This window comes from Aquarana catesbeiana, linkage group LG02 (genome assembly GCF_042186555.1).
Source record: "Aquarana catesbeiana isolate 2022-GZ linkage group LG02, ASM4218655v1, whole genome shotgun sequence".
NCBI classification, from domain to species: Eukaryota; Metazoa; Chordata; class Amphibia; order Anura; family Ranidae; genus Aquarana; species Aquarana catesbeiana.
This window is the reverse complement of record NC_133325.1, coordinates 314,586,560-314,606,877: the sequence shown is the minus strand read 5'-3', so window position 1 is coordinate 314,606,877 and position 20,318 is coordinate 314,586,560. Positions and strand designations below refer to the sequence as shown.

Genomic DNA, 20,318 nt, shown 5'->3' with positions numbered 1-20,318 from the left:
TCGGCTTGGAACAAAGAGTCCAAGCTCTACATTCCCAATGTGTCTGATTTCAAAGCCTACGGCCACACATCACCTTGATAGCGCCCGATCTCGTTTGATCTTGGAGGCTAAGCAGGGTTGGGCCTGGATGAGAGACCACCTGGAAATACCAGGTGCTGTAGGCTGGGTGCGCCAGAGCCACAGTTTATGGTTAATATCCAAAAATCTACTAAGGGGACAATCCTTCCTTCAGTTACCTGGGAAGTGGTAACAACATATGCCAACCGTTTTTGTTTAGGTTGGGGAACGGTCCTGAAAGAGGCACCTGTCCAAGAGAAGTGGCCCAGATCAGAAATGGCCTTGCCCATTAACATTTTAGAAATTCAGGAAGAGCTCTTGGTCCTGAGGGCCTGAACGTTCAGTTTACGGTATTGTCCTGCCAGGATTCAATCAGACAATGCCACAGCAATGGCCTATATTAATCACCAAGGGGGCACTAGAAGTTGTGAGACCCAGAGAAAGGTAAATCATATCCGATCTTGGACAGAAAACAATGTACTTTGCCTATTGGCAGTCTTCATTCTAGGAATAGAATATTGGCAGGTGGACTACTTGAGTCGCTAGCAGTTGTTCCCGGGAGAATGGTTCCTTTACCCCGATATCTTCCTGTCAATATGTCAAAAATGGGGGAACCCAGAAAAAAAAAAAAGCGCCTCTGAGTGCAGGTATTTAATAGTAACAATTTGCAAGTTATCCACACTTACAGGAAAGTAAGGAGAAAACGGCTACGAAGGGGAACAACTCTAGGATCAGTCCCGGCGTCCATGGTGTAGATACAGCAGGGTGACTCCGAAGGGATGGCCGCAGTGCCCCGCACGGAGAAGACAAACAGCTGCACTGGAAGGACGTTCCGTAATCCAGCAAGGCACTCGTGGGCGTGTGACGTCACCAGAGTACAGAGGACCACAACGTGTTTCAGAGCATGCGCAAAGCTCCCACTGGGCATGCGCGCTCCTTTTTCAAGTGTGGAAAGCTTGCCCTCAGTGCTGGTCCTCACACAGAGACATTGCAGCTTCCTAATTACAGCCTTTTAACCACAGTGAATATTTGCTATGGCCCTTTTATAATCCTTAGCAACTATAGCCTTACTCTTATCCTTAGTTCATTGTATGTCTAACTGCATCCCTTTATTGCATTATCAATGATCCTGAGCGCTTGCATATATATGTATATAGATCTGTTTGCGTCCAGGTTTAACAAAGAAATCAACAACTTTGTGTCAAGAACAAAGGATCCGCTAGCATGCGGAACAGATGCCTTGCTATTCCCGTGGTTATGCATTCCCTCCTATTCTGCCTGCGTCCACGACTTCTTCACAGGATCAAGCAGGAAGGGAAGTCGTTGATTCTTGTGGCCCTCAGAAGGGCCCAGGAAATCTTGGTATGCAGAGATCGTAAAGATGGCAGTAGGGGACCCATGGACCCTACCATATTTTTATTGTTCACAAGGATAAGGTAGTATTGCATCCTCATCCTAACTTTTTACCGAAGGTAATATCAGGTTTTTATCTAAACCAGGATATTGTGCTACCTTCATTTTTCCAGAACCCTATTCTATGGAAGAAAAATCACTACATTCTCTTAAAGTGGTGAGAGAAGTCAAAGTCTACCTAAAGGCGACTGCTCAGATTTGGAAAACTGGTGTTTTGTTCGTTGCCTGAAGGTCCTAAAAGAGGACAGGCAGCATCGAAACCTACCATTTCTAAATGAGTTCGACAAGTAATCGTTCAAGCTTATGGTTTAAAGAGGTGGTTTCTACCCTCTTAAATCAAAGCGTACTCCTCTAGGGCTGTTAGTGCTTTGTGGGCAGTGTATCACAAAGCCTCCAAGGCTCAATTCTGCAAGGCCGCAACTTTGTCTTCAATTCATACATTTACCGGATTCTATCTGGTGGATGTAAAAAGACATGAGGATGTCGCCTTTGGGCGCAGTGTACTGCAGGCAGCAGTATAAATCCTCTGATCTCTTGGTGCCCTACTTTGGTTGTGTCTCCCTCCCCTCAGTTAGCATTGCTCTGGGACATTCCACATAGTAATTACTATGACTCTGTGTCCCGTGATGTACGATTAAAGAAAATAGGATTTTTATAACAGCTTACCTGTAAAATCTTTTTCTTTTGAAGTACATCAAAGGACACACAGGTCCCGCCCCTTTTTCTAGTATACACGTGTATTGCTTTGCTACAAAACTGAGATACTCCCAGTAGTGGGAGGGGTTTTTAGGGAGGCAACTTCCTGTTTAGGGTGTGCCAGTGTCTAGCACCTGAAGGTGGACTATAACCCACATAGTAATTACTATGGCTCTGTGTCCCGTGATGTACTTCAAAAGAAAAGGATTTTACAGGTAAGCTGTTATAAAAATCCTATTTTTCTCTAGTTCTTCTACATGAATTTTCTAAGACGCACTATAAATTTATTAACTTACTTTAATTTTCTACGTACATGACCTAAGTTGTTTAACAGAGGTTCCCATTTATCCACAGTTACCTGCAATTAAAAAACAAACAATCAAACTTTTGAGAAGATCCACATCTGTGATATGTCTTATTTGTATAATACATAAGGCTTCACTTCACAGTACTGTAGACTTTTTTTTTGGTCTTTGTCTGGCTTGAGTTGCGTTATTTCCAATGAATGTCATTCTATATTTTGCCAATTAATTCATAATATATCATCATATGTCACACTGCTTTAAAAAGTACACAGAACTATACATGATGGGGTATTCACAGTAAACAGGGGATTGTCCTATTTACTAACATTCAGTTTGCAAAGTTAAAAACGGAACTAAAAACTCTCAATCAACATGAACTATTTTTTAATCCTTATATGCTGCTAGTTACTAGTAAATATATATAGGAAGGTATATTATAATTACTTGTTTTAATCTTTTCTTTTACATTTTTTAAATTTGCTTTGTGGTTTCTGGTCTAGGCCAAAATGTTTTCATACATCCTAGGAATCTTCATGGGCAAATGCATTTTCTATCGTCTGGAGGGAAGGAGGGGCTTTCTCAGCTAAGCACACCCTCCTGCCTGCATGTCTAAGGTTAGGGCAGATGAATTCCAAGTAAATGTTACATGAATCACCTGCCCTTACCCAAGACGCTGCATATTTCTCGGTTTAGAAAGCACACATGTGCGTTCCTCCCCTCTAAGTTACCTCTGTGACTGTACACAGCGAGATCCTGTCAGCAAGTCCCTACCAATGATTCACGGGCAGGACCTGCTGGTCAACTGTGTGCAACAGCCCAGAGTGTTGGTAAAGTCTGCAAAGCAAGGATGAGAGAGATCTTTAGTAAAAAGCATCACACTTTACGTATAGTTAGGCCCACTTTTAACCCTTTGATCACCCTAGATGTTAACCCCTTCCCAGCCAGTGTCATTAGAACAGTGAGAGTGTATAGAATCATCACTGATCATTGTATTGACATTTTGGGAAGTGACACACTGGTGTCTTTACTAGCACTTCCTGGTATAAACGCTTTTCTGATAAGGATTTTATTTTTTTTTTATGTGAAAATTATTCCTTTGATTTAGGACTATTATGGATTATGTTTTTGTGAACTCGGTTTGAGCTCCAAGCTGCCCGTTTTTTTTATTGCATGAATAATATAAGGGTTAGGATTTTTTTTTGCAAATCTCTCTGGATCACCTATGAGGTATTCGCTTTTCTCATTAGCCAAGTGGGAGCTTTTCATCATGTGTGTGTTTTTTTGAATTGAGCTTTCTGTAACTCAAAACGCGGCTGGGCTAATTTCAATTGTATTTAAGGTAGTGACGCAGTACGAAGCACGTGCCCTAGGGCGTGACGTCATTTGTGAAACATGTAGGGTGGAGCGACGTGCTGACGTCACCACCACCCCTGTGTCCGAACGGATGGGTTAATTTTTGGTTGTGTTACATGTTGTGAGTACTATGGATTTTATCTATTAAACCTCCAAAGGATTTTACACTATGTGGAGCTTCTTGGTCTTTTTTTTTTGGTGCTACTTTCCATCTCTACCTGACGGGTGACACCGGAAGTGTGAAACATCATTGAGACGTGGAAAAAGCCCCTGATGGGTGTTAAGCCACAGGTTCTTCCCGACCCCCTATAACAAGGGGTCCACCAGAGCTGGTAAGGGTTTTCTACAGCTGCTGGTGGATTCACAAGCGGTTTGGTGATGGATGATGGACAGTATTGAGTTTCAGTGGTGTTTTCAATACATTAATTTATTGTGGACATTTAACGTTTTTGTTGCATTATTTTTTAATTCACATATTTATCACATTCATTTGTAATGTTTACGAATAATCAATTCGTTCAGTTGTTTTTGGTTTATATTAACCAGAGCAATTCTCAATTTTTCCACTATTGCTTGTGTTTCTGTTACACTAAAAATTGCTGCTAATTTTTCATATTAGGTGGTTCATGTAGCACGGTTATACACCATTTTTTCCATTGTATTAACATCACCGGTGATGTCAGTGGCAGTTAGTCATTTCTCCCCAGCCTCAGTAAATATCAGATTGACCGCAGCACTATAGCAGTACCATTAAAAGTTGCTGATCGCTACCATAAGTAGCATAAAAAAAAAAAATTAAAATATATACACACACACACACACACACACACACACACACACACACACACACAGTGAAGGGAAAAAAACCATTTGATCCCTTGCTTACTTTGTAAGTTTGCCCAGTCTATAAAATAAACCTACCATTAAAATTAAACAGAGACAGAATAACAACAAAAATATACAGAAAAACGCATTTCAAAAAAGTTATAAGTTGATTGGCATTTTAATGAGTGAAATATGTATTTGATCCCATTTCAACCAGAAAGATTTCTGGCTCCCAGGTGTCTTCTAGATAGGTAACAAGCGTGTTCCTAATCTCAGCTTGTTGCCTGTATAAAAACACACCTGTCCACAGAAGTAATCAGATTCCAATCTCTTCACCATGACCAAGACCAAAGAGCTGTCCAAGGATGTCAGGGACAAGATTGGAGACCTACACAAGGCTGGAATGGGCTACAAGACCATCGCCAAACAGCTTGGTGAGAGGGTGACAACAGTTGGTGCAATTATTCGCAAATGGAAGAAACACAAAATAACTGTCAATCTCCCTTGGTCTGGGGTTCCAGGCAAGATCTCACCTCATGGAGTTTCAATGATCATGACAATGTTGAGGAATTAGCCCAGAACTACACAAGAGAATCTTGTCAATGATTTCTCAAGGCAGCTGGGACCATAGTCACCAAGAAAACAATTGGTAACACACTACGCCATGAAGGACTGAAATCCTGTAGTGCCCGCAAGGTCACCCTGCTCAAGAAAGCACGTGTTCAGGCCCGTCTGAAGTTTGCTAATGAACATCTGAATGATTCAGAGGAGAACTGGGTGAAAGTGTTGTGGTCAGATGAGACTAAAAATCAAACTATTTGGCATCAACTCGACTCGCTGTGTTTGGAGGAGGAGGAATGATGCCTATGACCTAGAGCTGCACAATTCTGAATAAAATTGGGCTAACTTTACGGTTTCGTTTTTTTTTTTTTTTTTTTTAATTCATTGAAGTGTATTTTTTCCCAAATACAGTGTGACCTAAAATATTGCAATCACTGCCATTTTATTCTCTCTCTCTCTCTATATATATATACACACATCTCTCTATCTCTATCTAGATCTCTATCTATCTCTATCTAGATCTCTATCTATCTCTATCTAGATCTCTATCTATCTCTATCTAGATCTCTATCTATCTCTATCTATCTAGATCTCTATCTATCTAGATCTCTATCTATCTATAGATAGATAGATAGAATGTTTGGGGGGTTCCAAGTAATTTTCTAGCAAAAAATACAGATTTTTAACTTGCAAGCAACAAGTGTCACCAAAAAGGCTTAGTCTTTAAGTGGTTAAACTGACCTAATTTTGCAGACCGAAGTTCTTCCCTTTGATCTAAAAGAACCAAATGATACATTGATCCTTTTTATCTCTTAGGGCTGAGCAATGTTGTGATAAACTTTGCCAGCTGCTCTTTTTTTTTGACAGCTCTGCACTTGTTACATGAATCGTGGAAACGCTGGATTAAGAATGTGATGTGGGGTTGAATCGTGATCGCGATTTCCTAATGAATAATAGTAGAGCTGCACTATGACCCCAAGAACACCATCCCCACTGTCAAACATGGAGGTGGAAACATTATGCTAAGGGGACATGACACAACAACTTCACCGCATCAAAACGATGGACGCGGCCATGTACCATCAAAATCTTGGGCGAGAACCTCCTTCCCTCAGCCAGGGCATTGAAAATGGGTCGTGGATGGGTATTCCATCATGACAATGACCCAAAACACACGGCCAAGGCAACAAAAGAGTGGCTCAAGAAGAAACACATTAAGGTCCTGGAGTGGCCTAGCCAGTCTCCAGACCTTAATCCAATAGAAAATATGTGGAGGGAGCTGAAGGTTCAAGCTACCAAACGTCAGCCTCGAAACCTTGATGACTTGGAGAGGATCTGCAAAGAGGTATGGGACAAAATCCCTTCTGAGTGCAAACCTGGTGGCCAACTACAAGAAGAGTCTGACCTCTAATTGCCAACAAGGGTTTTGCCACCAAGTACTAAGTCATGTTTTGTGAAGGGGTCAAATACTTATTTCACTCATTAAAATGCAAATCAATTTATAACTTTTTTGAAATGCGTTTTTCTGGATAATATGATTTTTTTACTTACTGTAAAATCCGTCTCTCTGAGTTCATTGACAGACACAGCCTTCTTATTCAGAACCATTAGGGACATCCCAAAGCAGTGCCAAACATGAGGGGTGGGACAACGAAAATTCCCAAGGCTAACACAAGAGCCATCCAGGTAACAAGAACTTCACACAGGACCAGCTGGACCCCAACCTGAAAGCTACCCCTAACCTACCCCTACCCCTAGACCCTCTAAACAGCAGCCTGCAAAAACTTGTGGCCAAAAAGGAGGCATCCGCAGATGCCAACCCATCCACTTCGTAGACTTGTGAAAACGTACACCGACGACCCGTGGTCGCCTTGCAAACTTGCACAATGGATGCATGATGACAGAAGGCCCAAGAGTACTAAACGCCCGAGAAGAATGCGCCGTAACAGGGAAGGAGGCACCCGATCCCTGACAGAATAGCCCCCCCATCCAGAGAAGGATCGCAGAAAAAAAAACAGACAGCCCCTTTCTTGGCCCGTCCGCAAAAACCCATTCAGGGCCGATAAGACAAAATTCCTTGGAAAATGCTCACCAGGAACACAAGAAAGGCAACACAATGTCCTTATTCAAATGCAAATCCAAGGACGGAACTCTGTAAAAAGGGGAAAAGCACCACCTTAACCTGGGTAAGATGAATGACAAGATAACACCACCCTTTTTGACACCCTGTGAGTGGAGGTGATAGCCACCAAGAGGCCACCTTCCGAGAGAGTAAGTAGTGGAATCTCCCGAATATTCTGAGAGAGAGATAGAGAGGCTTCTGGAGAATCAAAATCACCAAGATCAGATCTCATGGCGGTAGAAGAAACCGCACTGGTGGAAACAGACATCTAACCCCTGGAATAAAAAAGGTACGAACCAGGAAGAGCGAGACCAGGAAATTCTGAAGAAGACCACCCTGGCTGACACCTGGGCCACGATGGCACTCGAGGCCCCTTCCTTCTCACCCCCCCCATCAGCAGTGTTGTAAACTGCAGCACCTGGCCCATCCAGCCAGGCCTTTAATAACCAACAACCCTAAAGCAGGATGGAAGAACGGTCCTTGGGACAGTAGGCCCTTCCTGAGAGGCAGTCACCAAGGAACTTTGGCGACCGGGCGCACCCGGTCGGCGTACCCAGACCACCGGGACCCATCTGAAGCCAAAAGAATGACTGGAATCCCCGCAGCCGTGATCCTGCCAAAAAGCCACAGCAGAGGCTAGAGAGGAGGAAAGGCATAGAGCAAACGTGGGTCACTAGAACCGCCAGAAAATCCTGTGACCTTGCCAAAAACCTTGGTACCGTCCTGTTGAGCCAGGATGCAAAACAGATCTACCTCAGGTGTGCCCCCAGCGGAGCCAAATACGATGAAACACGGCCCAGTGAAGGGCCCACCCCATGGTCCAACCCTAACTAACTGAGTTATCCATTTTATAGTATTCTACTCCTGGAAAGCGTATGCCAGAAAGGGCCGAAAGGAGATGCTCTGCCCACCGGAGGATACTTGCAACAGCCAGGGCCATCGACAGTCTATTTTGGCCCGCCCTGGTGAGGGACATAAGCCATCGCCGTTACCTTGTCTGACTGGATCCGTACCGGGAGCCCCCGAAGTCGATCTGTCCATGATCCAGAACTAGTCTGTTCGCATGAAGTTCCAGGGTCTTACTTGGTAGTCCGGATTCCACTTACGTCCAACGACCCTGAGCTGAACTCAGTCCCAGGACCTCTCCCCACCCGGACAGACAGGCATTGGTGGTCACCCTGTTCAATAAAAGGGGAGAAAGGATTTACCCCACCGAAGAACCGGAGAGCAAAGCCACCAGACTAGGGAGACTCTGGTTTCCTGACTCAGCCAAATCCGATTGTCCAGAGACCTTGTGTATTTGTCCCATTATGCCAGGATCTCCCCAAAGGGAGCTTGTATGGCACTGTGCAAATGGAATCGCCTCCAAAAAAATAGATACCATCGGACCCAACACCCACATGCAGAGCCACAGAGGAGCCCACCTGCCGGACAGTAAATGAAAAAACTCAGTCTGCAACTTCTGGAGTATTGTCCAGGAGAAGAAACACACTGGCCAGAGCTGAAGCCTGGGTCAGGCTCAGATAATCCAACGATCTGGCAGGGCCAAGCAGACTTCCGAGTATAGACTCCGCTGAAATCAGTCAAGGTTTGTATAAGAATTACGCTGTTCCTCGGAGTAGTCGATGAGTTGAAGAAGATCGTCCAGGCAGTCCAGGATCACAAACCTCCACCAAGAGAACCAGATCCGGGGCCAACACCTCGTGAACACCAGAGGAGCGGTGGCAACACCACACGCTCATAATGCTCCGCACCCACAGCAAAAAACGGAGGAAGTGCTGGAGTCGGGCACGACAGAATGCGTAAGTAGCATTCGTGATGTCGATAGAAGTCAGAAAATCCTCATGATGGAGTGCCACCGCTGTGCGGACGGACTCCATCCTGAACTACTGTACCCCCCACACGGCAGGCCAAGGCCTTGAGGTCCAGAATTAGATGTACCATGCCCTCCATCCTGTAGACTGAACAGGTTTGAATAAAACCCCTGAAACCATACTCAGCACGGAAACCGGGACAATCACACTCTACAGCAACGGGGCTTGCACAGCACCCCGCAGAGAACAGCCAGCAGTCTGACGACAAAAGCCCTTGGAAGCAAAAAAAAAACTCTTTGGAGGAACACAGCCAGAAACTATCTTGTAACCGGACAAGATCAAGACGTGACATGATGCCATTCAGGGTCACCCCCCAAAATACATGTCTCAGCACCACTGAGGAAACAGAGCTCAGCAACCAGGGTAACTGCAGCCAAGCAACATAGCAGACAACTGCAGCACCTGGACCAACAGGTCCGTCAATGCAGCAAAGACAGGGGGATTTTTCTCCCCCTCCAGGTATGTCAGCTGGACCTTTAGAAGCCAGAGATTCCTCTATTGGAACCATGGTTGCCTTTAGCAGCCTAGAGACAGGGGGATCCACTACTGATGGAACAATCCACTACTGAAGGAGGGACTCCCCAAAGGGGTACCTCACAGCAAGTGTTCTAGGAAACACAAAAACACATTGGACACTCCCAGTCCTCATGGACAATTTTGTCAGAATAAGAGGGAAAAAGGGAACGCCTTTGCCGTGCAAAACTGCTTATCCAAAGAGGGATACCGGCCGTCTGCTGCAGCCACCGCTGCATCCCCCATCTTGAAAAAAGGTTCCCGCACAGATGCAATAAGTGCGAAAACCAGCACCCCTCGACCGAGGCCCCACACTGGGAGCACAGACCGAAGCCCCTCCACAGACCCGGGGCCACGGCCTAAATTTTTAGCTGCACACTGCAAGTGCGCGGCCCCCGGACCCCAAACGGACAATGGCGGCCTTTGCCGCCTACTCTGGGGCCACACCCCCAGCGCCCAGTTACCCGAACTTGGATGTCAGGTGACTCACCTCCTGGGCCTCAAAATGCCACAGGTGGGTCCATGGGATACCCCCCCCCCAGTAGCAAACCCAAGGGTGGGACAGTGTGTCCACAAAGCCCCTAGGCCAGAAGCCTGGGCCTCACCTAGGAAGGAAAGGGGGGGGGGGGGGGGAGGAGGGATGGAGGAGAACCCTGGAGGGGCCAACCACCTCAGGGAGTACCGGCGCTCCCCCACCCCTCCAGGGAAGGAGAGGCGGGGGCCCCCTACTTACCGCTCCAGCGAAGTGCACGGGTAACGCTCCCAGACAGATTCTCCTCGCCACCGAAGTGAGGGGGCTGTAAGCCATTAGGAGCGCTGTGACACAGGCCGAGACTCGGTCGTATGCGACCTCGCGAGACTCACAGGGCCAGCCCCTGTCCAGTGGGGCTATGTCACGGCCAGCCTAGCGCGCAGCTGAGGTCTGCACACGCTCGCTGGCCAGACTGGGGTGACCCTCTGGATCTAAGTATCCAGTCCATCGCCCAGCCCGGCAGTTGATTGTAGATCTCACCGGAAAAAAATCCAGGAAAAAGAAAAATAACAAAACAAAAAACAAAAATTCCCAGGACTAGAGATCCCAGCAGGGAACCAGGTCCTTACTCCTAACTAGGCAAAAAAAAAAAAAAAAAACCTGAATGCCTAGAGCAGGGAGGTCGTTATGTAATGTCTGAGGACGGCCCATGGGCATGGCCAAGTGTTTGTTTTTTTTTGTTCTGCCTACACCTACTGCTAATAGAGGCGATATAACCCCATGTTTCTGAATAAGAAGGCTGTGTCTATCAATGAACAAAGGAGAAATTTTTGTTGTTATTCTGTCTCTTGCTGTTAAAATAAACCTACCAGTAAAATTATAGACTGATCGTTTCTTTGTCAGTGGGCAAACGTACAAAATCAGCAGGGGATCAAATACCTTTTTCCCCTCACTGTATACACACACACACACACACACACCATAGTCGCAAATGCAAAGAGTTGTCAGGGTTGAGCAGGAGAGGCCCAAGAGAAAAAAAGTATAAGAGCACCAATCTAAAAAAAAATTATCTTGTATACAAAAAAAAAAAAAAAAAAAAAAGTTTTTTTTCTCTTTTGTAAGGACTGTGCAATTCTCACCCCAAGCCACATATACTAACACTTCGCCCAAGTGTATATGTCTCAACTCAGGGGAACATGACCACAAATCAATAAAAATTTACCTCATTTCCAATGGCTCGGATTTTCTCTAGTGCTTCCAAGAACCATTTCTCAGCAGTTTTCCAGCTGTGAAAATAGTGACATATCGGTAAATCCGCATAACCCACAACATGCCATTAAAAGCTCACAGTTAATATCAATGTGTATTAGAGCTGCACGATTCTGGCCAAAATGAGTATCACAATTTTTTTGCTTAGAATAAAGATCACGATTCTCTCGGCGTAACATCATTTTTCATATTAATCAACAAAAAAAACTTTGTTGTTCAGTTCTTTAATTCATTAAAGTGTATTTTTTTTCCACAAAAATTGCATTTGAAAGACAGCTGCGCAAATACAGTGTGACATAAAATATTGCAACAGCCACCATTTTATTCTCTAGGGTCTCTCTCTCTAATATATATATATATATATATATATATATATATATATATATATATATATATATATATATATATATATACACACACACACATATATGTAGCGGTCACCTACTTTTAGGTAGGTGATCCTTTTTTTGTGATTAAATGAGTACTGTACCTGAGTACACTTTCAGGTAAATTTAGGCAGGCCTGTATTCCTATCTCATCTGGTTGTTTATTTTGGGAACTGGGAGTGTCAGTATAGTGCAGATTGTGGCCACCTGTACTTGGACCCAGAGATGCCTCCTTGTGCTTTCAGTGGAAATGGTTGTGGAAGAGAGGTTGGACTTGGGATCTGAGTGGCAGGCAGCTCATGTGTGAAGTTCTGGCCAATCATTAATTTGTTTGGCAGGAGGCGGGACTCTCATATAAGCTGGGGTCACATGCCGGGTAAGGAGTTCCAGAGAGAGGGAGAGATCAGAGAAAGAGCCCCCCTGCGGGGAGGGAGTGAAGCGGAGCCCCCCCCTATGGAGGAGGAGGGGGACCAGGCCACGCGGAGGAGAGGAGTAGAGATACCGCACAGCATGTAGTCGCTGGACGCCCCCTGCAGGGAGGGAAGCGTGCCAGACTGGAGAGGAGGGATGAAGGAACCATCAGAAAGAAGTAGCAACTAAGCGGAAGAAGACTGGGCGACCGTTTGTGAGTGGCACATGGACTGTTGATCAAGTGAAAGCCCAGAGGAGCAGTACTACCAGAGGCTGAGGGATGTTGGTACGCAAGTCAGTGAGACAGGTGATGATGGCCTGTGACTTTTGGTTCAACAAAGTCCAGGGAATCCAATCAGTCAGGCGGGAGGAATTATTCAGAGTAATGTCTTCTTTAGCCAAACTTGGAAGTGCTGTACAGACAGGAAGTAGTGGCCAAAAGGCGGAGGTAGAGCGTCGAGCATAGAGATACAGACTGTTCTAAAAAGGTCTCCAGGTGAAAAGTTATTCAGAGTGACTCTTTGCTACAACAGCTTATGTATTCTCTAAAGTAAATATACCGAAGTCTATATGTAAAGAGTTATTCAGAGTGGCTCTTTGCTATTCACTTTAATTATTCTCAAAGACCATACTACTCCAGTTTTCCCATGAGACGTTATTCAGAGGGACTTTTCATTATCCGCATTGCTCTAAGTATTTGCACGGAAAGACAAAGGAAAGATTATGAAGCAGTGAAAGAGCATTTCAGAAAACCCTTTCCCTGTCCCAGTTCATGTTATACAAAAAAGCAAAAGAAAAGTACAATATGGGAGCCGTTCTATTTCTATGGGTTGCGATGTGCTATGTGGTGAATATGATTTACGGATAGAACACACAAACTGCAGCTCCTACGGGGGTTGTGCTGCCTATTTTGTTTTTTGACAACTGTCTGCTTCAGCAGAGAATTCTCTGCATAGAAAGAATCGGGAAAATACTTTGTCAAGATCGCGAGGGGGAAAAGACTGCAATCTCGATTCTTAACGATTAATCGTGCAGCTCTAATGTGTATCCATTACACAAATGGAAGCCAGTTCTTTATGTTATTATGCCATCTCCTACAAATTTTCTGTTTCTGTTGTGTCATTTGTTTATACTGAAAAATGTCATATAAAAAGCGTGTGCCAAGGTAACAGTCATATAGTAAGAAAAAACACCACCTACTCTCCATTCTGAAATGCCACCACACCCACTTCATGCATAACAAATGGATCTTCTGGCGCAATACTCAAAGCCTGACTGAAAAATCTTTCTGCCAACTTGGAATTATTGGTCAGGCCATATTCCAGTCCAATATACAGCATTGGTAAATGACACCTGCAAACAAACAATACAGCATTGATCAGCAATTTGATGCTTGTACTACAGTCAAATAAGTAAACTATGTTTTATTTTGTCAGCCACACTGCATTTTGCTGTTTTTCTTCAGATGTTGTCAGATTAGTTACATGAAAAGTAAAGTGAAATAGTAGCTCATCTTCCACTAATCTGTAACTTGCTACTTATTGGTACACGTTTTATATGCTTGCCTTTGCCTTAAATTGCACCTGTGCCCAGACAATGGGCATTAAACTATTTAAATAGTCTCAACAAGCAGTATCCTCCGATGCAAAGATCCCATAGTTGGGTTACAGTTAGTTTCTAATAGCTTACCAACACCTGCTGCTTATTTACAATAGATGGCAGACAGCCTGCTCAGATCTGCTCTTATAGAAAAACACAGTGCTTCATTTTCTCCACAATACTCGTAGATACAAACATGAACGAGCATTTGTTTTAAAGTGCTTTTGCTGCTTGTTCAGAATATGTAAATACTTTAGTTCAATGACAATGAAAGGGTTAAAAGAAGCTCAATAGCAGCTATGAGCTTGTTTTTAGTCATAATCAGTAGACTCAGGGCTGTAATGTAGAAGTGCTCCCCAGAGGAGTGTTTGCAGAATGTGAACCTGCAAGTGCTCAACTCTGAGTGCCTCCAGGTGCACAGCTGTCAACAACCAGGATACATAGTTAGGCTGGTTGAAAAAAAACACAAGTCCTTCTAGTTCAACCAATAAAACAAAGCTGGAAGTTGCAGAAAACTGTGTCAATATTGTACCTGCCCCACAACAGCATCATCACAACTACACGTGAAATATTTGGGGAGCACATACATACTGGTTTATGGGAGATGCAATTTTTTATGACTTCAAACCTGCTCCGTTATCACATAATGGCAGAGTGGCAACACACAACTCTGAATATTCAAAATCCTTTTGTATGTGCTTGACTTTGAATATATTTTATTTAACTAGGGATATGTGGAGCAATCAGTTTAGTTGAAAACAATGCTTATCAGATAATAGGTCAAAGCATTCCCCTTACATATAATCATATACAAAAAAAAACAAACATCTAAAAGTGTTTGTGCAAACATATGGCAAACAATGGGCTGAAAAAGCAAAAAAGAGACACAGCTGACATGCTGCTTAAAGTGCTAAAGTCCCAAATCCAGTTACTATGTTACAAGCCTCATACACCGATAAATACGGTATGTACAACCTTCATCTCAAAAGGAAAAAAAAATGTTTGCTCTAACAGCTTATAAAGTGACAGCTGGAGTTTGGTTTCCATTTGTTAATGTATCTAAATCTGCTAGGACATCTAAACACTCCCCACAGATTAACAAAGCTGCTGTTTGCTGTTCTCTTTCATCCAGAGTGGGGGCATCCTAATACAGAAGAGGTGTCACTGGTCAGATCACCAGGTGAAATCAGAGAGGAAAAAGCCCAAAAAAAGAAAATGAATGAGCTGCAATATAATACATTTTTTGTTTTAGGTTCAATACCACTTTAAAGCTAAACTCCAGCAATGATATATTTTGCATATTTACATTGTGCTAGCTTAGCCAAATATAAGTATGTATATGCGATACCTGATTGGCCTCTGTGGAAACTGTAAATCAGAGAACACCTTGCATTTTTCTCAATGAATGCAAGGCATTCTCTGATTGAGACAGTTAGAGAAAGGGGGTGGTGATATCACAATCTCCACCTTGTCCAATCTGAAAATGCTTTGCATTTATTGGGAAAAATGCAAAGCATTGTCCGCATTGCAGCTGTGCTGAATTAGTGACCCCCTGTGGTTAATTATGCAGAAGGGAGGCTGCTCTATGGCTAGGTTCACACAGGGGCAACACGACTTGCAGGCCGACTCTGTGAGGCGACCTGCACACGACTTCAGCGGCGACTTGCAAAACGACTTCTGTATAGAAGTCAATGCAAGTCGCCTGAAGTCGCCCCAAAAGTAGTACAGGAACCTTTTTCTAAGTCGGCGTGACTTGAGTCGCTCCTATTAGAATGGTTTCATAGTACAGAACAGGACGCGACTTGTCAGGCGGCTAAGTCGCCCCTGTGTGAACCGGGGCTACATGGCTCCTGGAAGATGATGGTGGTCATCATTTAGTAGCTTAGGATACTACAGTAATTTACAGCTTCCACAGAGGCCAGAGATCAAATATCACATATGCATACTTAAGTAAAAAAACAATGAGGCAACAAGTATGTTCTTCAAGAATCCAGCAACAGCCCCCCTACTTCATTTACCAAAAGAATGGTACTGGCATGCCCTGGCACTTAGATGCACAAGCTAACGTGTCACTTTTCTGGTCTGTGCACTGAATGTACTGCAGCAGTAATGAGCATTAGAAAAAGACCACTGCATCTAAATCCACATGACATTTATCTGCAATCTGTTACCTAGTAATGTTCATACCCTTTCATCAGCTGTGCTGCTGTGAAATAAGCAGCCATTGCTTGGTCATGTTCACTTTCCACTGCAAATGAATGTCCATACGCAATCCAAGCCGGACCATAACTTCTCTCCAGTGTGGTGGCTTTGCTAAAATTCAAACAATAGCTTGATGAATTAGAACAGGTGTACATTAATATGTCAACATGTTGTTTTTATTTAATGCTCATACATCAGGCATAATGCATAAAGATCCTACCTGAGATACCTTCTGGCATGTTCATTTTTATGCCCCACCATGAGATAGTAACAACCCACTGCAAACCAGGACACCTGAGGCATGAATGTAACAAAAACACAATAATGTAAGTAATAATATAATCTACAACACCTTGTAATCTTCTGTGCTTTGGATGTTCATTAAGGGCCCAGTCACACCAGAAACTGCACGTCTACAGCCTGTATTTTCATGCACATTTTCGTACATCTGATGCGTGTTTTATGCAAGTTAACATGCAGTTGACATGCGTTTTTCCATTTGCGTTTGTTTTGTGCAGTCACTGCCTTCTTTCTTTCTTTGAGTGATGCAGAAAAATGCAGCCTGCTGTACTTTTTTTTTTACTGCATCGCACTGTAATGGTGTAAACTATGATCACAGTATAACCTGAATTTTGGACTGTCTATGCAGTTGGAATGCAGTGGAAAACAAAAAAAAGCATACAACTGCATGTGGTGTGAATGGGCCCCAATATATGAATCTTAGGAAAATATAGCTGCAGGTAGCCCAAATTAATTTGAGGAATGGGCCCGTGGCAACAAGGGAGACGAGGCTAAATCCAATCAAGGCAAAAAAAAAAAAATGAAGGTTGGGTGGACAGCAGTGTGACAAATTATAGAAGTCAATTGGTTGAAGTTGAAGGGGAACTTAACGACCAGGCCTTTTTCTGACACTTCTCACATACATGTAAAATCAGTATTTTTTGCTAGAAAATTACTTATGGAACCCCCAAACATTATATATTTTTTAAAGCAGAGGCCCCAGAGAATAAAATGGTGGGTATTGCAACTTTTAATGTTGCATGGTATTTGAGCAGTGGTTTTTGAAATGCAATTTTTGGGGAAAAAAAATACACTTTAATGAATTTTAATGCAGAAAAACACAATGCAATACCCAATTGTTTGGTATGATATAAAAGATGATGGTATGCAAAGTAAATAGATACCAAGCATGTCAAGCTTTAAAATTGCACACACCCATGGAATGGTGACAAGCTATGTAAATGATATTATCCATAGGCGACGCTTTAAAAGCCTTAGCAGGTTACCACTTTAAAAGTGGTAAAATGAACAGCGCTCTATCCTATATCCCAATATTTGCAATAAACCTACCTATTTTCTACATGTAACCATTACCTCAAACAATAGTATGTGTGCCAATGAAGTGCTAGTGCAATAATGTAATTAACATCAAATTCATATAAAGTGCACACAAAAAAAAACAAATGTGAATTTTACAAAAAACATACATACATCAATGTAAATAGCATCAACTTAAAGTGCTAGTGCAGATAATGACAGATAAATATGCATCTACTAAATGTGCTACAAATATTATTATCCAGCCAAATAGCCAGAAATGACACAGAAAACAAATTCCATAAAATGTGCTAAACAGTCTTAACAACCACTAACCATTGCGAATTTAAAAAAGTGCTTCTATTCTGTGCTTCCACCACTTGTGAATTCAAATATGTTGTTTCCAAAGTGCTCCATCACCATTAGCTCTAAATGAATTCACCAATAGTATCTGCTGGTCAAACCAGATAATATTTTTTTTAACACCCACTTCCTGGCTGCCGATTCCATCCAATAGTACCTTGACAATCTAAAATGCTCCAACCATCGATACCGGTGAGGTCTAGAAAAAGGGAGCTCCCATAGCGTAAAATTGTATTAAAAGACTATTTACTGTAAAATCTATAAATCTCACACTCACATTTGGCAGTGTCTCATCTGACACGCCAAAGGTCAGACACCGCCAAATGTGAGGGCAAGATTTACAGATTAAATCAAAATGGTTAGTGGTTGTTGGGACTTTAGCAAATTTTATGGACTTTGTCTAGCTGGATAATATTTGTAGCACAAATGTATCTGTAATTTTCTGCACTAGCACTTTAAGTTGATGCTATTTACATTAATGTACACAAGTTTTTTTTATAAGATTTACATTTTTTTGGTGCACTTTATATGAATTTGATGTTTATTACACGATTGATTGCACTAGCACTTTATTGGTGCACGCATACAGTACTATTGTTTGAGGTAATGGTTACAAGTAGAAAATAGGATAAGGGATTGTCACACAAGCTGTACATGGAGAATGAGACAGTCCAAATTGAGCAGACAGATGGTGAAAGGGGGGGGGGGGGGGGGGGACGCCAGTATCAACCATCCCACTATCATACTCTCTTTACCCTTCTCCCCTCCAGCCCCTTTCCCTTTCTTCCTCCTTCCCTCCCCCTTTTTTTTTTGTTACCCCTTCTCTTCTTTTACTTCTATTCTCCGATTTCTTAGTTATCTTACCCGGGTATAAGAATTCGAGTAATCCTTATGAACCACGCATCGTGGGATTGACGGGAATTTGCATAGCGCTATAAATAAGCTTTGAATTTCGTTGCTCAACAAAAATTTTGCTTATATGAATCCCCAAATTTACTGTTCTATTATCTTTGTTATACTTTATGGCTTACAAGCCATTGATGGTCCGCAGTATATTTGCATGTCATATATAATGTTTGCATTGTAAGCACTTACCTCTTTATCTTCAATAAAAAAAGTTTATGGAAAAAATAAAAATAAAACAAAATAGGTAGGTTTATTGCACATATTGGGATATAGGATAGAGCACTGTTCATTCTCTTTTGTATTAGATATTTTGATGAGCTATCAAAAATAAAGTAAAAAACATGAGCCTCTCAAAGTCCTAAATGTTTAATTAAATTTTTTGATTTTCTTTTTTGTTTTTCTGCGGCAGTTTTTCTTGTTCTTTTTTTCCTACATAAGCATAACCGGAGGTTATCACTTTAGATGTACACAGGAGATCTGGTGCTAGAATTATTGCTCCTGATCTGATGTTCGTGATGCGATTGATGTTTACGTACACTGTGGGACCGACACTTGCGTTTGCCTTTGTGTGTGAGCACGGGGGGGGCTGGCGGCGCTTTCAAATTTTATCTTTTTCTTTTTTTTTACGCTATACCTTTTCATTTTTATTACAGGTATTTATATAGCACCGCCAATTTACGCATCGCTTTTACATCAGTTCCTGCTCTCAAGGAGCTACCAAATTAAGGTGGCTAACTCACATACTAGGGCCAATTTAGACAGGAGCCAAATAACCTACCAGCATGTCTGCAGAGTGCAGAGGGAGGAAATCGGGGTACCTGGCGGAAACCCACGCAGGCACAGAGAGAACATGCAAACTCCAGGCAGGTAGTATCTTGGTTGAGATTCGAACTGTGACCTCCCTAGTGCTAACCACTGTGCTGCCCTATCATCACAAGGAATGTTTACAACTGGCGAAACCGAAAGTGACAAAATACTAGAGTCTACACCAGGGATATGCAATTAGCGGACCTCCAGCTGTTGCAGAACTACAAATCCCATGAGGCGTAGAAAGACTCTGACAGCCACAAGCATGACATCCAGAGCCAGAGGCATAATGGGACTTGTAGTTTTGCAACAGCTGGAGGTCTGCTAATTGCATATCCCTGGTCTAGACCATAGAGATGATCAGGCTCATTTCAGTTCTGGCTGCAATCCTGGTGGGACGGGAGAGCCTGGGAAAATGGTGGAAATGGCCGCTAGGATTGCTTTTACAAGAAAGTGCTCTGCCGGCTCTAAAAAAAAATTAAAAAATTTTTTTTTTTAAAAGATACGGGGATGATGCCTGCAACTGCAAACATGTCATACTTACCTCCACTGTGCAGTTTGTTTTGCAGTTCGAGTGGCCCTGATCATCCTCTTCTGGGGTCCCCCAGCAGCACTATCAGCTCCTCCCTGCATCATATAACCCCCTAAGAGAAGCGCTCTCATGGGGGTTACCTTGCGGGCGCGCTCCTGAGTCCAGCATTTGCGTCCATAGACACAGAATGCAGGACTTGGCCGAGTCCCCCGGGTCATCGGATTTGATTGACAGCAGCGGGAGCTAATGGCTGCGCTGCTATCAATCTATCCAATCAAGAGTCGAGAACCCCGGACAGAGAAGGTGAGCGTGTCTCCGCCGAGGGAGCAAATGGG

The 20,318-nt window shown here is 43.1% G+C and overlaps 1 protein-coding gene across 1 annotated transcript in view; it reads right to left on the bottom strand.

The window, feature by feature from the left end:
* CDC16 (cell division cycle 16) overlaps window positions 1-20,318 on the bottom strand; it is a gene marked incomplete in the record, with an annotated part of 57,692 nt that overhangs the window by 13,873 nt on the left and 23,501 nt on the right. Inside the window, 5 exon segments of the mRNA XM_073614732.1 lie at window positions 2,463-2,524; window positions 11,414-11,477; window positions 13,458-13,610; window positions 16,044-16,169; window positions 16,279-16,352. Of these exon segments, the coding sequence (XP_073470833.1) occupies window positions 2,463-2,524; window positions 11,414-11,477; window positions 13,458-13,610; window positions 16,044-16,169; window positions 16,279-16,352 (479 nt within the window).